The sequence below is a fragment of the Taeniopygia guttata genome, chromosome 23, assembly GCF_048771995.1.
Source record: "Taeniopygia guttata chromosome 23, bTaeGut7.mat, whole genome shotgun sequence".
NCBI classification, from domain to species: domain Eukaryota; kingdom Metazoa; phylum Chordata; class Aves; order Passeriformes; family Estrildidae; genus Taeniopygia; species Taeniopygia guttata.
The window spans coordinates 2,932,668-2,954,175 of record NC_133048.1 but is presented as its reverse complement, the minus strand read 5'-3'; the positions used below and the strand labels follow the sequence as shown (position 1 = coordinate 2,954,175).

Here is a 21,508-nt window from a genome sequence, read left to right as displayed (position 1 = left end):
AGCTGCAGGCTGGGCTGGCTTCCAGCAATCCATGGATCCCATCTGGGGTCTGTCTGTGCTGCAGGGCTGCTCCCCACGGGCACAGCACGGGGCAGGGCAGCAGGCTGGCACCAGGAGCTGGGCAGAGGGGGCTGAGGGTCTCTGCTGTGCCCCCTGCCCTCCGTGGCTCTCCCTCCTTTGCCCAGGCCTGCATGGTTTGGCTGTGGCCAAGATCAGCTAAAGAGGCTGCAGAGGGGGAGGAGGAATTGTTCCAGCCACTCTGGGGGTCCTGGGGGATGAAACAGAGCTCAGGGGTGTCACCCTTCCCTTTGTCTCTGTGACCACACCACCATGCCACCTGATGGTGTTAACTCATCCCCACCTCTGCTCTTCACTCCTGCCAGCAGCAAAGAGCTTTGCTCACCTCCAGACACGGAGAATCAGAGAATTATGGAGTGGTTCAGGTTGGAAGGGACCTTAAAGCCCATCCAGTGCCACCCCTGCCATGACAGGGACACTTCCACTGTCCCAGGCTGCTCCAAGCCCCAATATCCACCCTGGCCTTGGGCACTGGCAGGGATCCACAGCTGCTCTGGGAATCTGTGCCAAGGCCTCCCCACCCTCCCAGGGAAGGTCTCCCCACCCTCCCATCTTGTTGGAGAGACTTTTCCTACCCTGGCATTTCTCTGCTGAATCCAGGAAACTTTTCCTGCCTGGCACAGAGCTTCCCACTCACCCACTGCCTCGACCCTCTCCCCATCCCCAGATCCACCCAGATGGGGTCCCACGTGGAGCTCCTCCTGCTCTGAGTCATCCCTGTCCCCAGAATAGTGCAGAGTTTTGCCAGGTGCTACCACACATTTTCCCTGGGAGAGGGGGTGGGCTCGGCGTCGTTCTTGATTCAGTGCAAAGAAAGGAATCCACTGCTGAGAGCAGCTTCGGGTTTTACCCAGGGATGTGCTGCTGGTTTCTGGCCCCAGGTTTTCACCTGGCTGCTGAGAAGTCCAGCTGCAGTGGGAGCACTGATCCCTGCTCTTGGAAATGCAGGTGGATTTCTTCAAGTGATGATGTCTCACTCATTATAACTATACTATAATACATTAATATACTATTTAAAGGAGATACTAAAACTACAAACCTACTTTTTCTAACTAACACACAACTCGTGCCCCTCTCGCTAGAGTTTAAACACAAGTGCATTGGATTGGCCATCAGGCTCAAACAATCCTCACCAAAATCCAACCAAGCACTCACCCCAGGGAAACAATTCTCCACACACATTCCACATGGGAAAAACAAGGAGCAGAAATAGAAATTGTTTTCTCTTTCTTTTCTGTGCTCTTCTATGAAAAAATCCTTAGAGAGAGAGAACGTGCTTGGCACACCCTGCCACGGTGCCAGAGGTGTTTGTGATCCCCAGCAGGAATCCTGCCTGGCTGGGGAGAGAGAGGGCAAAGATTTCCTGAGCAGGACAGGGAGGAACTTCTCCCAAGGAGGGAGAGGAGTGGGTGCCTCCTGTGGCTTCCCTCACTGCGGGAACACTGCCTGCGCTGCTGAGCAACATTTGCACCGTCCCTGCAAGAACAGGAGGATTAAAAACATTTATTTAAAACCTTTATTTCACCCAGCAGAAGAAACAGCAAGAGCAGGAACTGCAGAGGCCTCGTGGGACTGGGAAAGGGGAGGATGCAGAGCCAGGGAGGGCAGAGATTTCCAAAATCCACGTGGCTGGAGTTGATGCCTGCCCGGGGCACGCCGGTTAGTGCCAAGGCCAGGGTGAGAATGACCACAATGACCGCGGGACTGCAGCCAGCAGGGAGAGGCTGCGAGCAGCATCCCCCGGGAGGAAATGGGAAGTGCTGTACAACAGGCCACGAGGCTGCTGGACAGGCTGGGTGGCACACGAAGGAACTTTATCCTGAGAAAAACTTCCTGAGGACGGCCGCCGGAGGAAATCAGCCACGATGATCAGGACAGAGAGGATGCAGTGCCACGCGGGCAGCGGCCTCGCAGCTTTCCTGGCTGCGTGTCCCGGGCGGAACGGGACAAATTTGGGATTTCTGGGCGCGGTCGGGACAAATTTGGGATTTCTGGGCGCGATCGGGATCGGCGGGACTCGAACCGCGAACCTCGGAGCGCCGCGGCCACGCCCCCACTGCTAAACCACGCCCACACATATAAACCACGCCCCCAACGTGAAACCACGCCCCATCCGCGATCCCCGCCCCTGATTGGCCCCGCCCCCGATTGGCCCCGCCCCTTGCCGGCGGCGGGTCATGTGACGGGCCAAGATGGCGGCGCTCATGGCGGCGGTGCCGGTGCTGGCGCTGCTGGCGCTGTGTCCCGGCCCCGCGGCCGCCGCCGCGCCCCTGGTGATCTGGCACGGCATGGGTGAGCCGGGACCCTCCGCCAGCGGCCGCGGGGGCGGCGCGGATTGTCTAGGGGCCGAGCGGGACCGAGGGGCGCTCGCTCCGGTGTCCCGGGAGGTGCTGCCCCTCCCGGTGCCGTGTGTTTGTGGAGGCGTGATGGCGCATGCCGGTGTTCCCTCTCGCAGGTGACAGCTGCTGCAATCCGGTGAGCATGGGCTACATCCAAAAACTGGTGGAGAAAAAAATCCCTGGGATTTACGTCCTGTCGCTGAAGATCGGGAGCAGCCTGATCCAGGTGAGCCGGGCGTGTCTGCGTGCAGGGGTGGGTGGGGCCGGCACCGCGGCTTTAACAGGATTCCACGAGCGTTCCTGCTGTGCTTCCCTGCTCGTTTTCTCTCCTCAGTGAGGTAAACAGCTTTGACAGGTAGAACCCGATAAAGGCCAGCTAATAAGCTGCAGGAAAGCACTGGGGAAAAACAAATCCCTGACCTAAATTGGATTAATATGCAAATCCAGTGATTAGCACACTCTAAGCACTGCAGGTAGTACGTGCTGAGGCAGAGCTTTATCCCCGGCCATGCTTCTCGATTTGCAAACATTTATTTACTTCAGTGTGTAAAAAATTACACACTTCTGTCCCCTTCGTGGGTTTTGACAGGTTTTTGTAGTCCTGTGGAATTTCTTTCAATAATAATGTGCAGTGCAGGTGGTTTTCTGGGTGCTGGAGAAGTTTGGTTTTTAAGTTTTATATCTATTTGAACAAAATCTGAAGAGATTGAAGTTGTGAAGGAGTTTGGGGAAATGTCAGTGTCCCATATGAGACAGAGCAGGAGGGGAAGGGGAAGTGAAGGTAAAGGGAGTTCTCAGAACTGGAATTTCACTTCCTGTGAAAGCTCAGGTCCTCTTTCTAAACCACAAATGCCAGTGATCTGTTTGCAGAGCTGACACCAGCCGAGGTACCAGCTGATCCATGTCCTGCTCTGATCCCCCAGGACATGGAGAACAGCTTCTTCATGAATGTCAACGAGCAGGTGAGGGAGGTGTGTGAGCAGCTGGCCACGGATCCCCGGCTGCAGGGCGGCTACAACGCCATGGGCTTCTCCCAGGGAGGCCAATTCCTGTGAGTGCTGCTCTCTGCCCCACCCCGGGGCTCTGCTGCCTCCTGCTCCTCCTTTCACACCCTCAGAACTGCTCAGCAGTGCTCAATTCCTGACGGCAGCAGCGCTCCAGGGGGGCAGGTTGTGTTCTTTGTGTTCTCCTGCTCTTCCTGGCGGGGTTAAATCCCCTTGGCAGGTGTTGCACCACTGCCCAAGCCTGCACAGGAGCTGCTGCTGTGGCCTGGGCGTGCTCTGCTCAGCTCCTGGCTCTTCCCCCACAGGAGGGCTGTGGCCCAGAGGTGCCCTGCTCCTCCCATGCTCAGCCTGATCTCCATCGGGGGACAGCACCAAGGTAGTGTCCCCTGCAGCACCTCCTGGGCCCCTTTTGGGGCTCTTTCCTAAACTTGGATCACTTTCTTACCAATTAAATCATCCCTTTGTTGCTGGCTGGATCTGGTGATGAGTTTGGCCCAATTAGTGTTTGCTGATTTAATTATCTTGATCTTGCTTAATTGGCAGTGGAAAGGGACTGTCAGCAGCTGGTTTCACTGCCTGGGTAGGATTCCTGCACACCTTGGGATGAGTTATTTTGTGGGGAATTTCTGCAACTGAACCTTCTGGCTCACGAGGGTATTTTACAATCAGCATCTGTCAGGCCAAAGCCCCAGGGAAAGGGAGTTGTGAAAAAGGAATTAAGGAGTGTGGAGTTAAGAGTGGCTGGCAATGAATTCCAGATATTCTGCCCTGAGAATCCCACAGCTCCTGGAGTTTGTAGAGGAGAGGGAGGATTTGTAGGGAGCACCCAGCACTCCCCATCCCTTATCTGGGCACAGCTCCTGGGGCAGGAGGGCTGTCTGAGGAGCTTGCAGGGCTAAAAGCTGCCTGATTGCCTGGCTAACTGCTGCTCCTGCTGTGCAAGAGGTGCTTTTTGTGCAGCAGGAGGGCCCCAGCTGGGCTGATGAGCTGTGTCCTGCCCAGGGGTGTACGGCTTCCCACGCTGCCCCGGGGAGAGCTCCCACCTCTGCGACTGGATCCGAAAAACCCTGGATCTGGGAGCCTACACCAAGGCTGTGCAGGAGCAGTGAGTACATCCCCCAGGCCAGCCCACAGGGGCAGCTCTGCCTTCCCAGGCTGAGCCTTGCTTTGTCCCCTCTGCAGCTTGGTGCAAGCAGAGTATTGGCACGACCCGCTGAAGGAGGAGGACTACAGGAAAAACAGCATTTTCCTGGCTGACATCAATCAGGAGAGGGTAAGGACGCTGCTGACCTGTGGGCAGGACAGCAGGAGCCTGGGAAGGTTGGAGCTGAAGAGTTTCCCTGTCTCTGGGCTCTGCAGTGGCTTGGATGTGTTCTCCTCCTTCCATCCAGGGCATCAACGAGACCTACAAGAAAAACCTGATGGCTCTGAAAAAGTTTGTGATGGTGAAATTCCTCAACGACACCATGGTGGACCCTCCAATCTCTGAGGTGAGGAAGGCAGGGCAGCGTTTGGGGCTCCCTTGTCTCTGGTTTGTCCTTGGCTGGCAGAAGTGGAGGTTGCAGAGGGGCAGGCTGGGCACAAACACAGGCCTGACACTGCCCTGGAAACCTGCTTGGCTCCTGGGAGCCCTTCAGCAGCCAGTCCTTCATTTTTAACCCATTTTTATGCAGTGGTTTGGGTTTTACAAAAGTGGCCAAGCCAAGGAGACCATCCCACTGCAGGAGACCTCACTGTACAAAGAGGTGAGTTCTGGGGGCTTCTGCTGCGTCCCCTCTTTATTGTCCCTGGGTCCCACAGCTCTGCTCCTGCCACTCCTGGGGCATTTCCTGCCAGGAAATGCTGTTTGTTTGGGGGGACATTTCCCTCCAGCCATTCCTGGCACTGGTGGGACCCAGGGGATGACACGGGAGGTTCCTTCTTGGCTCAGGGGGCCCCTCAGTGTTTCATGAGCTCTGCTGCTGTTCCAAGAGTCCCCTGGACTCCCTTTCCCCCTCCTTGAGGAGGAGAGCAGAGGTGGAATCTCGCCCTTCTCCCCACAGGATCGCCTGGGGCTGCAGGAGATGGACAAAGCAGGGAAGTTGGTGTTCCTGGGGGTCAAGGGGGATCACCTGCACTTCTCAGAAGAGTGGTTTGACAGCTCCATCCTGCCCTTCCTCCAGTGAGGCTCCCCTGGAGCCCTGGGCAGGGCTTTTCTCTGACTAACACCAGCCACTGTGCAACAGCACTCGGTGCACCCAAGCCTGCAGGGACCTGGGGAGGGGGTTTGGCTCAGGGGGGTTTGCAGGGTGGAATTCCACTCCCAGCTGGGCTGAGCCTTGCCCTGACTCTGACACACTCCAGGGCCTGGTGAATCCACCCCAGTTCTCAGAGCTGTTCTCCACCCCCTGTTCCTGCAGGACACGCTGGCAGTATTAACCCAACTCACCACTGCAGGGATCAGCAAGACACTCATGGCTGTATGCAGGGCAATCCTGTTACAGCCATGCTTCAGGATGGGGGAAAAGGCCAAATTTAGGGGTTTCTGGGAAAAAAAAAGGGTTTGGAATTCAGCAGTATTAACAGCTTGAACAGTTTTCAACTAAAGGCTTGGTTTATGTTCTTTTGTACAACTGACATCAATAAAGAACTTGCCATCTAACCAACTAAATAAAAGCTTGGACAACTGCTGACTGTGTTTGGAGGGGAGCTGAGGAAATTCTGGGGAGGTATTCCAAGGAATCAAGGCAGGGTCAGAGGCAGAGAGGGGCATCTTGTCCTGCCTGAGCTCCCCAAAAAGAGACAAGAGCCACAGTAATGAGCAAGTTGGCATTAACTTTATTCTATCTTCTGTATAATCTTAAGTACATAAGAAAGGTTTTTTCACAAGCCTCAGGAGAAGACAAGTACAAGTCACAGGACAGTTTCAAAATAAAAAAAAAAATTGCATAATTTTTTCTTTTTTTTTTTTTTTCTTTTGTAAGTTTTGTACTAGAGAAAAAGAACATTGACACTTTACAGAAGAAATGCATTTAAGATATGCTTATGCCACCCGAGGCGTTGGAAAAATGAAGGTCAAAGCACGTGCAGCTCCCTTTATGGGTCAGTACAGTACTGTGTGATCCATCACTCTGCTCCAGGGCCCTGGAACAGAGGCTACGAGCTTCCACCAAAATAAAGAGCCAAGCAACAGGGGGGGAAAAGGGGGGAGGATTCAGTGGGGGCTGATTGCAGTGAGGAAGAGAGTGATGAACCGACTCGATCCAACTCGGGTATTTACAGCTCTGCACTACTGACCTGGAATGGAGGAGCTCCTTCCTCTGGGGAAGGGCACAAAAACCATCCTGGGAGACTGCAGCTGAGTTCAGCTGCTCCAGGAAGGAAGCCCTGGGGCAAAGGTTCCCTTGTGAAGGTGGAGGGCTGATGGAATGAGAGGTGCTCAGCTCCAAGCTAGCAGCCAGGCTGCTGGGTGGCCGTGGTGACAGCGCTGCAGCCTTCCTGTGGCACTGGGGAACCAAAGCCTCCTGTCATGGCACAATCAGGAATGCACTGAGCTAGTGGGAATGATGGAAGAGAAATCAGGGTGGAATTGGCCCAAGTCCTCAGCCTTTGGTCCAAACAAAACCGTTCCCGTGTCCTGTGATGGCACCAGCTGCTCCAGAGGCTGGAATGAGCAGCTTGCAGGAGCTTCCCAGGACTGTGGACTCTGACAGACACCGTTACTCCTTCAAAAGGGGACAACACTCCTCTCACATCAACAGCTTTGCTTAAAGGCAATACGAAAACAACACTCTGAAAGCCAACTGCCAGGACTGGCTGTGAAGCTCACCGAGACTCTGATCGGTTGGTGCAGTTAGATGGGACAAGGGGAGAGAAAAATACACCTTCCTGCTGAGAGAGGTGGACAACCACTGACCCGCCACCTACCCCAAGCCCCAGGCAGAGGAATCTCAGTGATGGCAGGCAGCTGTGTCTCTCGGGTAGAAGAAAAGCAGTTTGAGAGCAGAAAGGTACAAGAAATCTAAGAGAATCATCTGAAAGCAGATTTGTCCCACAGCAGGGCCAGGGGATGAGCCTTGGAGCTTTTCGGCTTAGCCAGCAATTTCTGTCACAGTGGTAACCAACTTCTGACCGTTCCACACTGTCTTGAACTGTTCTGGGACAGGGAATTCAGTCTGGAGGGTAAAAACAGAAAGCCGTTGTCAAAAATCAGTTTATGGCTGACATTAGTAACCACTCCCACTGCTTCAGGCATTTCTTTTCTCAGCTTTGTGCCTTGTGTTGCCTCCTGTACCATCACTGGTGCCTGTTCTGCCCCCAGGAGATCCTGAGGAAGAAGCAGCTCTCACAAACCAGCAATAATCTTATTTACAGATGTTTCTTTGCTGGGTTTTTTTTTAATCAGATCATCATTTACAACCTCCAAACTCTACCCCAGTGTAACCAACACTCCCTGCAGGGCTTTACCAGGACACAACTCCGATATTCCCCAGCCCAGCAGGGCTGCAGGGGGATTCCAAAGCAGCACTTACAAAGTCCCCCCCCTCGGTGGGGATGAGCACGTTCATCTCCGAGGACTTGGCACTGACGATCTCGCAGTCGAGGGAGCTCTTGCTCAGGTACACGTGGCACCCATCTGTCTTATTGATGGAAATTGTTGGCACTTTACCCATGACCTGGCAGGGCCAGAGCAGAATTAGGTTAAATTGGACAGCCACAGCATTTTTTGGTGTGTTTTCTTTCAAGGCAAGAGGTTTGACTCCAAGCCCTCCCCCGTGACGATCGCACAGGATTCAAATATTCCCACACCTTTGGCAAAAATCTAAATTTTATTTGCAGTTTTCCCCAGTTTCATGTTCTGACCTCTTTAGAGCAAAACTTGAGCCAGCACTGGGCAAAGATGCCCAAACTGAACTGGAATAAATCCCACTGCTGGCCTCCTGCTTTGGCAGCCAAATGTGCTTTCTACCTCACAGAGCCTCAGCTCTTCCCCAAACCCTGAAACAGCTCAAAGACATAAATTTCAGCCCTTTCCCAAGGGTGTTTCATGGATATTCTCCACAGCTGCACACTCCTGGTTTGGAATACAACTGCTCCAGGGCCAGGAGGGAGAACAGGTCACCCACCTGAACTTTCACATCCCTGCTGTTGATGATCTCTACAATGCCCACCACGTCATCAAACACCAGACCCAGCTTCTTGCAGTTATCTGCAAAGAAAGGCAGATCAGGGCACAGAGATTTTGGAGGCTGCAGCTCCTGCACACACAGCAGCAGGCAGGAGCAGCTTTCAGGGAGCAGCTTTCACCCCACTCACCGAGGGTGATGGAGTTGATCTTGCCCTTGATTTGGAGTGTACTGTTCGTGCACTTGAAAACATATGCTACCTGCTTCAATTCTGTGTCACTGATGACCAGGTTAGTGGCATTCTCCTGGTTTTCCTGAAAAGGCAGTGGAAACACACTTCATTTTCTGAATGCAGAGCAATTAATCCATTAAAACCCCTTTAAAAACAAACAGGTGCCTTCAGGCTGGTGCCTCTTAGGAGAAAGTTCTCCAGAAGAGCCCCCTTTGCTTCTCCAAAGCTCCCATCCCTCCAAACCCACTCCTGCCAGCACCAGGCACTCACCACTCTCCACTTTTTGCCTTCTAATTCTAGCAATGGAGGTGCTTTCGGGGAGGGATTAGCATTACAGGCTGGTTTGGGAGCAGTGAAAGGTTTGGGGCCGCTTCTCACGGGGCCCCCTTGGTTCTTCAGGGCTGGATTCTTGTGGGTTTTCATGTCATCTGAGACGTGCCTTAAGCCTGCAAGAGAAGGCAAAGCTGAGAGCCAGCTCCCTCCAGGAATGCAGCTCCACGAACACCAGACATCAGTGGTTACACCAGTCAAGATAACACTTGTGAAAACACAAATAAACTCCTGAGGCTGGGGCTGAGTTGAGCCCAAGTGTGGGTGACAGGAAGGGAAGGAGGAAGCAGGAAATGCTGGTGCAATATTGACAAGAACACAACGTGAACCACAGAACCAGAGTGTGCCAGCTCTTCCACTCTGCAGCTGGAAAAAGCCCCGAGCCCAGCATCTCCTGAACTGATGTGCTCACCAGGCAACACAAAAAAAGGGAAAAATCTGTGCAAACAACACCTGCCAAATTGTAATTTTGTATCAGAAAGATGCAGGCAACCAAAGGGCTCAGCCTCAGGTATTTACAGCTGGAAGTTCATGCTTTGAACAATTCTCCCCCAGGAGCGCTCCCTTTGTCCCTGGGAAAGCGCTGCCAGCCCCAGCCTGGGACCAGGTGGGTTTTTATGTGATTTTTAAGCAGGAGCATTGAGGGGCAGCAGGAAAACGAGGAGCAGCAGCACAAGGAGCAGCAGCACAGCAGTCCCTCCCCTCCCTGTGCCCTGACATACCCGAGGTGATCCCTTCTCCCCGGTTGATCTGGGCGAAGAGCGCCGAGCGCGAGGCCGAGTCGTCCGTGCTGGAGCTCACGGGGGCAGGAGGAGGAGGAGGCCCTGGAGGAGGGGGTGCAAGCCCAGCCGGGGGTGCAGGGGGTGCTTTAGCCCCTGCTGTGGCCACAGGACCCTGGAAGAGCAGGGGAGAGGAAAGGCGCTGGCACCGGCTGCGTTGGTGCCGCGGGGAGCCCGGCTCGCCCCGGCACTCCCTGTGCAGCCAGCACTCACTGTTTTGCTCCAGGTCAGCCCTGTGGTGTGGTACTCTTTGATGTAGGCCTGCAGCTCTGTCCAGATGCTCAGGTAAGCTTTGACCCAGTCCACTTGTTTTTTATCTCTGAGAACACAAAGAGGAGGAATGAAAGGCCGAGGAAAGCGGCTGTGGTCAGATGCTGGAGCAGCCCCAGCAGTTCAGCAGCATTCCTGAGAGGAAAGGTGAACTTACACATCCTTGTACTCCTTGAGGATCCGGTTGGTGTAAAACATGGCAGCATCAGTCATTTCCTTCACGTAAGGACCGGGCTTTGGAGCCTAGAGCAGAAAGAACACGTTGGCACTGAGCAGCCCACCAGGGAGATTCTCCAGAGCCCACCTGTGGCAAGCACATTTCTCTCCCTCTCAGGATTTTTCATAGAGGTGCACAGAGAGAAACGAAAGAGAAAACAATTAAACAATTTCTATTTCTACTCCTTGTTTTTCCTATATGGAATGTGTTTGGAGAATTGTTTATCTGGGGTGATTGATGGTTGGATTCTGGCGAGGATTGTTTGAGCCTGGTGGCCAATCCAACCCACCCGGGGCTGGACTCTCAGAGAGGGCCATGAATTGTGTTAGAGAAAGTAGTATGTAGTTTTAGTATTCCTTTTTATATAGTATATTAATGTATTTTAGCATAGTTATAATAAAGAAATCATTCAGCCCTCTGAATTGAGTCAGATATTGTTATTTCCTCCCATTGGGTTTGCCTGCATTTACAATACCCACCAGACTCCCCAGCAGCCCCAGGAAAACCCCTTCCTGCTGGAAGCAAAGCCCTTACCATGGCCACCCAGCCCAGGGCTGGGATGCTCTCGCTGACTGCTGATAAGTGGTTGAACAGTTTGCTGCCACGGTTCTTCTCCCTGAAATTCTGCACGGCCTGGATCTGCTCCGAGATGGGCTTGAGGAGCTCTGAGAACACGTTCTGCACAACAACACACAGGGACAGCAACAATCAGGGAGATTAATTAGCACGGCTCTGGAATGGCTGCACAGCTGAGGTGATGCTGACTCGGAACAAGATTCCAACTGGCACCAGTGACTGCTACAGCTCCTGTCCAGGCTTGGCTCGCTCCAAGCCAGGCTTGGTCCCACAGCCCAGCTCCTCCGGGGCTGAAGTCACTGCTCCCATCGGATCGGCACCGTGGGAGAACGCCAAGAACTGTGACTCATGTTCAATCCAGGAGACACTGACAAAGCTTGTTAGTAACAAGGACAGAAATAGCATTTGCCTTTCCTGGGTTCTTTTGTTCCAACACAGTTTGTTCAGTTTTTCCTCTCCTCCACGAACCCTCGGAGGAAGGGGTGCTGGGCAGGTTTGGCACTCACAGCCCACCCCACAACCAGAGTCTCAGCAAGCTCAAAGCTCACACCCATCAAGCCAGACTTGAGGATTCCAGTTATTTCTTAAGTCAATCCTTTAGTATTTGGATGGTAAAATTTTGCTCCTGTGTGCTGTTCCCTTGGAATGCTGACTGGAAGTGCCAGAAGTGCTCTGGGGTCAGAGCACAGCAAAGAGCCAATTCCATGTTTCCAGAGATGCCTCTGAGGCAACTTTTCCATCCTTTAGCATCGGGGAGTCTCCTGCTGGTGGCAGCAGAGAGGGACAAATTTGGGCAAAACTTGCTTTCCAAAGCCTCAGCTTCTGCTTTTGCTGCTCTTTCCTCTGTTTAGATGAAAACTGAGAGGTCCCAAGCACCGCTGGCCAGGCCACACTTTCAGAAGCTCCAGCCCAGCAGCACATTCCAGTCACAGGATGGGGAAATTCTTCAGCACAAGCACTGAGAGTTCACACATTTTGCATTTTAAACTGGCTGCTCCAGAATTAGACTCCTGCCAGACAACCTGCACAAAGAACTACCCTAGATTAGGGCTGTTCTTTGTTCATAATCCTTTATTTAAATAATGTGTCCGTGGGATTTGTAAGCAGATTCTCAGGCTAGAGGCTGCACAGAGCTGCACCCCAGCAAGCCTGGTGGAACATAACAACCCTGCAACCCTGCTGATTTTGGGGGAAAAAGATGCAGATCTATTTTGCAATGAATAGGGAAGGAGCACAGAAATCCAGCTCCCACAGTGTAACAGCAGAAGCCACGACTGAGTGAGATAATAACTGCAAAGAAAAGCAAGGTGGGATCCTGTTGCTCGGGAAAAACAGCTCCCAGCAGGGAAAAGCCAACGCATTCAGGATCAGATTCTCAGCCACACATCCTGCTGAGAAGCAGCAGCCCAGGGTAAAGTGTTAAATTACCTTCTAAGGACAAATCAATCCTAAAAGCCCAGCCATTATTCAGAGGCCATTCAGTAGATACAAGTGTCTGCTCTGCTCCTGGAGGAGTTTGATGCCTGAAAGTCTCTGAGCATCACATAATGAAAAGCAGGAGCTACAGAAATCCCAGGGTGGCTCCTGGCTCAGACAAGATCCTGTCTGCAGCTTCTCAGGGAGCACTGATTGAGCAGAGCTGGTGCCAGGTGAAACTGGAGACAGAGGCTGTGAGCTGACAGCCCGGGCTGCTCTGACAGCTCCACAACACTGGCTGCTGTAAAAACAGGGAAACGCCAGTTCTGCAGCTCCCACAGCTACTGGGGAGCACCCAGAACACTTCATGCCTTCAGCAGTGTCCCCAGTCCTCCTCCGGTGTAAAAGATTTTAGAAAGTGCAAAAAGGCCTCAGAAAGTAAACATAAAGCTAAGGAAAGCTGGGAAATTTCAAAACCTTCTCATGGGAAGCTAGGAAGTTAAGAACCAAGTGAATACATTTATATTTATCATAAGGAACAAGAAAGAACAAGAACTTACTGATATTTCAAGATGTGAAAAGTCCTAGATATATGCTTTCCAAAGATAGAAAAGTTCCCCCAACACTTGCAGCCAGCCCTGACCCTGAAGGCAGAGGTTTCTGCTCAGGGATTTCCCACACTCACCTCTGCTGGCTGCTGATGCTGAGATGCCACCACCAGAAGAGCCCTCTCGCTCATCAAGCCTTCATGGACCATCTCAGCCTAAGGACAGACACAAACTTGAGGGAGATTCCCTTGTGCCACACCAACAAATCATCCCACAGCGACCCCAAAGCACGTTCCTGGAGGAAGCCATCCCCAGAGGAACCTCACCAGGGTGTCACAGCCCAGGGCTGGGGAGTTTTCAGGCCTCCTAAAGGCCTGCCCCAAGGTCTGTACACAGCCAGGCACTTAAGGGATTCCAGGAGAAGGTTTGATTCGTCCTGAGGGTGGAGGTGGCAAGCTGGAGGTTATCTGGGCATCTGCTTTGAATCCTCAGGGATTAGAAAGATCCTGGGATACAGTGCCAGAGGAATGCAGACTCTGACAGGAAGTTTGGCCCTTCCAGCCCTGAGGACAGGCAGCACCTCCAGAGCAGAGGGAGAACAGGAATCCTTACGTGCTTCTGCACATCCCCACCAACTTCTCTGCTGATCTTGGTGAACTCGGCCACCGGCCCGGCCAGAAGGGCATCGAAAGCCTGCACGTACTGAGCCACTCCTGTGGAAAAAAACAGAGCACAGGAATCACCAGCAGCACCCCACAGGCTGCCACAGCCCTGGGCTGCACCTCCCACCTGCAGGAGGCTGAGCCTGGAGCTGGGGAAGTGCTGCAGCCACAGAGATTTTATCCCCACGGGGCAGCCCCCTCCAGCCTGGCTCCCCCAGGGCTCTGCACGGCTGCTGGCACTGCCCTGGGCCTCACCTTTGGCAGGGGCATCTCCACACATGCCAGGGCCTTGGCACACGGTCTCCAGGCGCTCCACAGCCTTCTCCAACCGCTCCACCAGCCTCTCCATGTCTGCTGCTGTCCACAGCCTGCACGGACAGGAGACAATTACCTCCATCCCCAGGTGCCACAGAGGGTTTATGGCTGTCTGGTACGAGCTCTACCAGTTCCAGGAGAATCATTCCTGGCCAGCTCTGCACCCTGAGGACGGCCAGCAGTGCACCCTCACATTAGCCAAGACAGACGGGTCACACAGCAGCCTCTTGCTGTTGCCACACTCGCTCCTTCATAGTTTCTATTCCGTTTTAAGGACTCCTTACATGTGCAAAGGACATAACATTTGACCTTCTAACCTCGTAGTGACACCACTCAGGGACACAAAGGTCTGCCCAGGTTCTCACTGCAGTCAGGTTCTGGCCAAAGTCCCAGCTGTGACCACACAGCTCAGCTACTCTGCTGGGAGCTCACACACTGCCGGTGAAAACTACCGGGTTTGAATCTCTGGAAGGACCTCCTGGAGTCCTGGATTGCTTCCAGGAGCATCTGTAAGGCCAGCACTGCTCCAGCACAGAGCCTGAACCACCCTGGCACACACCAAGGGGAGCAGCTGCACGAGCTGAGGCGGCAGAGCTGCCTCTGCAACAACAGCCCCTGTTCTTCCTCTGCAGCTCCGGTGGCTGCAGAACCTCCTCTGCAGCCACCGCACCGGAAAGAGACTCAGGCACCAAAGCCATTTGCTGCATGTCATCTGGAAAAAGTCTTAGAAGTCACATAAACTTTCCACTAATTACTGCTTTGCACCAAGCAACAAGACAGGTCATGCTCCCAGCAGAGTAACGCCCAGGGAATGCAGGGAGGGAGCAGCAAAGTCACCAAAGGCATTTTTATCTTATCACCACTCATCAAAAGATTTTACAGCATGAATCACGATGGTGGCTGGACACAGCTTCCTTCTGAAGGGGTTGCTGCAGCCTGCAGAAGCTCAATTCCTGTCTGGAGGAGGGGGTCAGTCCCAAAACACCCCCTGGAACGCTCCAGGAGGAAGGCAGGGTTTACTCAGCTGAACTGACACTGGATCCCCTCTGAGAGGAAACCTCAAGTTTTGCTTTTGTTCACAAGCCCTCTCAGCCCTGCTGCTTCAAAGTGCACGCTTTCACCTCATTTCCAGAGGATGTGGGGCAGGTCCAGCATTAGTCACGAGCCCAGCACTGATGTCACAAGGCAAACAAGGCCTTTTTTCAGCCCTTTTCTGCCTGCTTGCAGCAGGACAGGCAGCTCGGAGAGGCCACCCCTCCTTCCAGGAGGAAGAGAAGCGGTTTCCTCCTGTCCACGCTGAGCCAGGGCACAGAAACCCGACAGAGCGACTTGAGGGCTCCCAGATACCCACCCAAAATGAGAGTCCAGAGAAGCTGAACTCCACTGCAGTGACAAACAGCCCTGCTTCTTTCATTCTGAGCCCTGCAGAAAAGCCCCACCGTGGCCAGCAGAGAGCCGTGCTGGCTCTGCCGCCCCCGCTGCCAGCAGCTCCCAAACGGGGCTTCTGCCCCCAAAAAAGGCACCTGCTGGGGTGGCTGTGCCCCCCCAAAAAAGCCACCTGCTGGGGTGGCTGTGCCCCTAAAAACAGCCATCTGCTAGGGTGGCTGTGCCCCCCAAAATCCATCTGTTATGGTGGCTGTGCTCCCCAAAAAAGTCACCTGCTCACATGGCTGTGCCCCACAAAAAAGCCATCTGCTCACATGGCTGTGCCCCCCAAAAAAAGTCACCTGCTGGGGTGGCTGTGCTCCCAAAAAAAGTCACCTGCTGGGGTGGCTGTGCTCCCAAAAAAAGTCACCTGCTGGGGTGGCTGTGCTCCCAAAAAAAGTCACCTGCTAGGGTGGCTGTGCCCCCCAAAATCCATCTGTTATGGTGGCTGTGCCCCTAAAAAAAGCCACCTACTCAGGTGGCTGTGCCCCCCAAAAAAGCCACCTGCTGAGGTGGCTGTGCCCCCCAAAAAAGCCACCTGCTCACATGGCTGTGCCCCCCAAAAAAGTCACCTGCTCACGTGGCTGTGCCCCCCAAAAAAGTCACCTGCTCACATGGCTGTGCCCCCCAAAAAAGCCACCTGCTCACGTGGCTGTGCCCCCCAAAATCCATCTGTTATGGTGGCTGTGCCCCCAAAAAAAGCCACCTACTCAGGTGGCTGTGCCCCTAAAAAAAAAACACCTACTCAGGTGGCTGTGCTCCCCAAAAAAAGTCACCTGTTAGGGTGGCTGTGACATGCTCAGAGAGGGATGTGGCACAGGGACAGGACAGGGGGGATGTGACACAGGGACAGGACAGGGGGATGTGGCACAGGGACAGGACAGGGGGATGTGGCACAGGGACAGGACAGGGGGATGTGGCACAGGGACAGGACAGGAGCACACAGAGCCCCACAGCACATTCCTGGCCAGGCTCTAATCCGATCAGCCCCGGCAAACCGCAGCTGGGATCGGGATTACCCAGCACAAAGTCCAGCTGGAAAGCTGCTTCCCACCCCCAGCAGCAAAGGAGCACATCCCCTGAGCTCCGGGTGGGATCAAGGTGCCAAAATCCCCAGTGCCATCCTTGGCATTCCTCCCTCTCCCTGCCATTTGACAAGTCCTGCCTTGTTTTCCCTGCTCCCAGGGCTCTGCAAACCTGCTGCTGTCAGGCAGATGGTGAACTCCTTTTAATTTCCTTTTAATGGGTGGCATTAGGGCAATTTACACGATAAGTCAGTTGGTAAATTGGCAGCAAAATCAGAGCTAAGTGCAGGCAACCCAAAGTCCTGCATCTCAGGGCCCTTCCTCCTGACTCACCCTCCCTGTGCTCTTTGCCCTGTGGATGCAGCTATTTGTGCTGCCTGGATACCCACACGGAGAAATAAAAAGATTGAGCTGTAAATAAATCAGATATTGTAACCCAGAGATTAACATTCAGCGAGGAAAATAAAAACAACCAGCCTGGACTGGACCTAGACAGTGTTTTGTCTACTGGCCTGTTAGAATGTAAAATAATTCCACAAAAAGTGACAAATCGACTTCACAGGTCTCAGTGCAAACAATCAGGTGTCTTTCCCTTCTCTGAAGAGACACACAGACCCTACAGGGGCTTTTTTTTTTGTTGTTTCTACAGATCATCCTGCAGTAATTTCTGCTCTGTGCTCCAGAGGGATGAGGGAGACTTTTCCAGCTCCCTGTGCAGGGTTGGAGATGCAGCTCTCCCTTCCAGGACCACACCACAGGATTTAAATCTTGTTCAAATCCAATTGAACTTTGATTAGCAGTGGAGCGGAAGCAGCAAACACGGCTTCACCCAGGGCCAGAGGGGCCATTCCTTTTTTCACAGCACATTTGTTCATCTATCAACTGCCCTTTATTCCCATCACAGCCTGGGAACACGGCTCTGGACACGCTGTGCCACAAACAGGCACAGAGCAATAAAAGGAAGGGATTTTATTGGTGAAAACATCAGTTTAGCCAAACCCTGCACATCCCAGCAAGAGCAGCTTCCTGTTTGGGCAACATCCAGGAGCTGCCCCAGCCTCAGAGTGAGCAAATTCTCACAAAACCCACCAAAACTGAAATAATTTGCTTGCCTGAGACAGCACCTTAACCTGAGCCCTTTCTCAGACGTTCTGGAAGACACAAATGGTGTTTTTATAGCCAAAGCAAGTCAAACCTACGCTTGTGCTCACAGCCAGCCCGCCACACTGCTGTCAGCAACCACGGAATTTGCATCAGCTACTTCCTGTTTCTACAGGCAAAAGAAATAAAGATGGGACAACTAAATTAGGAACATACCACAGTTTATTTCTGAGCTGACACTGGAATATCTCAGGGGATCAGCTACCGGATGATTTCCAACATTTATATCTGCCAAAAGCCCAAAGAAAAAAAATTTTTTTTTTTTTTTAAACAGTTCAGCTCCTCAAGGCAGGAATGGTTTGAAGGAAGGCAGGAGTCAAATGCCTGAATTTAGGCAGTGGTCAGGAGCAGCCATGAACACAAGACAGCTATTGCTGGTCCCAGCAGCTGCCAGGACAGAGATCTCAGCTGTTTATAGCCCAACAATACTTGCTGACATTGTGCCAGAACCCGTGCTGGCTGCTATTTCACATCCACTTTATTTAAAAAACCAAGAGTGCTTTAAAACAAGAAGGAAAAAAATCCCTCTGGCTCCCGTTCCAGCTTTCCCACACAACAGATCCTCCCGAAGCCATTAAAAATGTTATTTGGTGTTTTACTCGCAGGTTAAGAGGGGGTTAAAGCTCAGCACTGGAGCAAAGGCTCCTTTGCTCCTTTTTCAGCACAATTCTGTGAATTGGGAGGTTTGTGCAGGGAGGTGAGCAGGGAGCTGGGATCTGAGCTAGGCTGGATTTCAGCAATTCCGAGCGTGGAAACTGCTCAGCATCCCTCCCGTGCCCGCTGCAGCACCAGCACGGGCCGCTTGGCTGAACTTTCTGCACAAATAATCGGGGTATTTTTGGATTTCCGAGAGCTCAGCAATATTCCAGGGACACAAGGCTGGCCTCTGGAAGAGAAGCACACGCAGCAATGTCCTGACGCCACAGATCCCTGATTTATTTCAGGGCATCTGGGGGGATACCAAAACAAGCCCTGAAATGGATATTTTCCACTCTGCTGTCACGGAATGCGATGGAACCAGCGACAGGCTGAGGGCAGGAGCCACCCCGGGGCGATGGGGACGGGGCCGGGGTGTGGAGCACGACAATCCCCGGGGCGATGGGGACGGAACCGGGGCGTGGAGCACGACAATCCCCGCTCCAGGCTGCGCCACAGCGGGGACAAACCCGGATCAACCGCCCGGCGACCCCTGCCCGTCCCGGTAACCGGGGCAGCCCCGGTCCCGATCCCGGTGCCCGCTCATTCTCGCCCCCAGATCTGGCCGTGTCCCGGTGCCGGTGCCGCTCCCTCCCACCCTGGATCCCGCCCGTGCCCGGTGCCGCTCACCCCGCGCCGTCGCCACTTCCAGCCGTTCCCGGTACCGGTGCCTTTCAGTCCCACCCTGTATCCCCGGCCGTTCCCGGTGCCGTGCCCGGTCCGCTCCGTCCCACCCTGTATCGCCGGCCGTTCCCGGTGCCGCTCACCCCGGATCACGGCCGTTCCCGGTACCGTTCCCGGTGCCGTTCCCCCCGGATCCCGGTGCCGTTCCCGGTGCCGTTCCCGGTGCCGCTCACCCGGATCCCGGTGCCGCTCACCCCGGTTCCCGGTGCCGTCCCCGGTGCCGTTCCCGGTGCCGCTCACCCCGGATCCCGGTGCCGCTCACCCCGGATCCCGGTGCCGTTCCCGGTGCCGTTCCCGGTGCCGCTCACCCCGGATCCCGGTGCCGTTCCCGGTGCCGTTCCCGGTGCCGCTCACCCCGCCCGCCGCTCCCGGCCGTGCCCAGCCCCGCCGCGCCCGCCGCTTCCGGCCCCCGCCCCGCGCGCCGGATGTGCGCACGGCGCGCGCGGCGAGGGGCGGGGCTTCGGGACAGCCGCCGCGCGATTGGCGGGCGGCGATGGAGGCGTGGCCAAAGCGCTTAAGGGGCGCGGCGAAGGGGCGGGGCTTCGGTGCGGATGGCGCCCTGCGATTGGCGGATTGAATGAAAGGCGTGGCCTGTGCCTGCGGTGGGCGGGGTCGTGGGCGTGGTCTCGGTTGTGGGCGGGGCCAAGGGGCGGGATGGGGCCCGGGACCCCCGGGGGGATTCGGGACCCCCGGAGGGGCTGAGGGGGCTCCGGGACCCCCGGATGGGTCACACAGAGGGGCTGGGGGGGCTCCGGGACCCCCGGATGGGTCACACAGAGGGGCTGGGGGGGCTCCGGGACCCCCGGATGGGTCACACAGAGGGGCTGGGGGGGCCCGGGACCCCCGGATGGGTCACACAGAGGGGTTGGGGGGGCCCCGGGACCCCCGCGGGGTCACACAGAGGGGCTGGGGGGGCTCCGGGACCCCCGGATGGGTCACACAGAGGGGCTGGGGGGGCCCCGGGACCCCCGGATGGGTCACACAGAGGGGCTGGGGGGGCCCCGGGACCCCCGGATGGGTCACACAGAGGGGCTGGGGGGGCCCGGGACCCCCGCGGGGTCACACAGAGGGGCTGGGGGTGCTCCGGGACCCCCGGATGGGTCACACAGAGGGGCTGGGGGGGCCCCGGGACCCCCGCGGGGTCACACAGAGGGGCTGGGGGGGCCCCGGGACCCCCGGATGGGTCACACAGAGGGGCTGGGGGGGCTCCGGGACCCCCGCGGGGTCACACAGAGGGGCTGGGGGGGCCCCGGGACCCGCGCGGGGTCACACAGAGGGGCTGGGGGGGCTCCGGGACCCCCGGGGGGTCACACAGAGGGGCTGGGGGGGCTCCGGGACCCGCGCGGGGTCACACAGAGGGGCTGGGGGGCTTTGAGAGCCCCAGCAGGGCCAGCTGGGACCCCCCCCCCGGGGTGGGCTATTGGGGTAGGGGGTCCTCAGGAGGTCTAGGACCCCCCGAAAGGGGTTAGGAGGGCTTTGCGCTGAAGCGGGAGCCTCCGGGAGAGGGGCAAAGCTGAAGGTTGGGGTCTTGAGATGCCGCCAGGGTGGGGTTAGGGCGGAGGAGACCCCCTTGGGGAGGGTCTGTACCTCTCCTGCAGCGGCGGGGTTCGTTCGGGAGTGGGGGTGGCCTCTGCTGGGGCTGGGACACTGTCCCGGTGAGGAACGGGACACTGTCCCGGTAATGGTTCGGACACTGTCCCGGGAAGGAACGGGATGCTAACGGCCGGGACACGTTGTCAGGCGGGGAGGAGGAGGAGGAGGAGGAGGAGGAGGAGGAGGAGGAGGAGGAGGAGGAGAAGCCCCGGGCGGCGCTTCCTGCCCGGCTGCGCTACCAAAGATGGGCACGGCGGGTTGCGAGGCGCGGCGGGGCTCTGCTGACACCTAGCGCGGTCTCCGGTATCCGAACCCCCGGGGCTCTCCAGCATCCCAACCTCCGGGGTTCTCCGGTATCCCGACCCTCCGGGGCTCCCCGGTATCCCAACCCCCGGGGCTCTGAGCTCCGGCCCGGGACATCCCGACCCTCCGGGACTCTCAGCTCCCCGCCGGTAGCCCGTGCAGACCGGGAACACCCGTTCCCCGTTCCCCCCGGAGCATCCCCGCACTGCCCTCAGCCCGTCCTTCCGCAGAATAACGAGATTATTCTGGCTGTCTCTAAGAACATCGAGTCCAACCCATGCCCTAACACCAAGTGCCATGTCCAGCCTTTTTTTAAACACCACCACCCTGGGAAGACAATTCCAGCACTTTATAATTCTTTCGGTGAATATTTTTTTCCTAATATCCAACCCATACCTTCCCTGACATAGCTGAGGCTGTGTCCTCTTGTTCTGTCAGTGCTGCCCGGTGGAAGAGAACGACCCCCAGTGTCTACAACCTCTTCAGGGAGGTGTAAAGAGCAACAAGGTCCCAGAGGTTCCACCTCTGCACTCACCGAGGCTGCTCCTTGGTTTTCTCAGCCCGTTCTCCTCTTTGCCCACACCCCCTGTGCCCCTTGCCCTGTCTCCATCACCATCAGACGTGATGCAAAATTAGAAAAATATGGCATTTTAGAAAAAAAAGTCATTGTAGGGAAGAACCAGCCAGGTCCTGCCTCAGCAGAGCAGGGCAGGGGGAATCCATGTGGGCAGCAGCCATGAGGGGAGGAAG

At 55.5% G+C, this 21,508-nt stretch overlaps 2 protein-coding genes across 9 annotated transcripts; one reads left to right on the top strand and one right to left on the bottom strand.

Annotated features, from left to right (window-relative positions):
- Window positions 1-2,217: 2,217 nt before the first annotated feature.
- On the top strand, window positions 2,218-6,076 carry PPT1 (palmitoyl-protein thioesterase 1). 2 transcript variants are annotated; one of them, NM_001245202.1, is given in 10 exon segments: window positions 2,260-2,370; window positions 2,534-2,643; window positions 3,341-3,468; window positions 3,727-3,797; window positions 4,424-4,526; window positions 4,604-4,694; window positions 4,813-4,911; window positions 5,095-5,101; window positions 5,104-5,166; window positions 5,464-6,066. In NM_001245202.1, coding segments are annotated over 10 exon segments (867 nt in total). In that variant the 5' UTR covers window positions 2,260-2,270; the 3' UTR covers window positions 5,559-6,066.
- A 139-nt stretch (window positions 6,077-6,215) lies between these two features.
- CAP1 (cyclase associated actin cytoskeleton regulatory protein 1) lies at window positions 6,216-19,288 on the bottom strand. Of its 7 annotated transcripts, none has more exons than XM_072917882.1 (13): window positions 19,125-19,288; window positions 13,812-13,924; window positions 13,507-13,607; window positions 13,032-13,109; window positions 10,889-11,032; window positions 10,295-10,380; window positions 10,081-10,186; window positions 9,811-9,982; window positions 9,029-9,204; window positions 8,717-8,840; window positions 8,527-8,609; window positions 7,933-8,076; window positions 6,216-7,575 (listed from the first exon to the last, which is right to left on the bottom strand). In XM_072917882.1, exons 2-13 carry the CDS (start codon window positions 13,903-13,905, stop codon window positions 7,492-7,494), a joined length of 1,392 nt encoding a protein of 463 aa, XP_072773983.1. In that variant the 5' UTR covers window positions 13,906-13,924; window positions 19,125-19,288; the 3' UTR covers window positions 6,216-7,491. The 7 variants fall into 7 exon arrangements, with proteins under 7 accessions (XP_072773983.1, XP_072773981.1, XP_030146387.4 ...); XM_072917880.1 differs by having other exon boundaries at window positions 19,171-19,268; XM_030290527.4 differs by having other exon boundaries at window positions 19,103-19,263.
- Between the last annotated feature and the right edge of the window lie 2,220 nt (window positions 19,289-21,508).

Excerpts from the sequence above, each read along its gene's own strand:
- PPT1 (XM_030290184.4), top strand. The coding sequence starts at position 2,271 with ATGGCGGCGCTCATGGCGGCGGTGCCGGTGCTGGCGCTGCTGGCGCTG. Across the intron at positions 2,644-3,340 it reads TCGGGAGCAGCCTGATCCAG|GACATGGAGAACAGCTTCTT; the intron begins GTGAGCCGGGCG and ends CTGATCCCCCAG. Across the intron at positions 4,695-4,812 it reads CTGACATCAATCAGGAGAGG|GGCATCAACGAGACCTACAA; the intron begins GTAAGGACGCTG and ends CCTTCCATCCAG.
- CAP1 (XM_072917882.1), bottom strand. The coding sequence starts at position 13,905 with ATGGAGAGGCTGGTGGAGCGGTTGGAGAAGGCTGTGGAGCGCCTGGAG. Across the intron at positions 13,608-13,811 it reads TGGAGATGCCCCTGCCAAAG|GAGTGGCTCAGTACGTGCAG; the intron begins GTGAGGCCCAGG and ends TTTTTTCCACAG. Across the intron at positions 9,983-10,080 it reads GGCTGACCTGGAGCAAAACA|GGTCCTGTGGCCACAGCAGG; the intron begins GTGAGTGCTGGC and ends CTGCTCTTCCAG.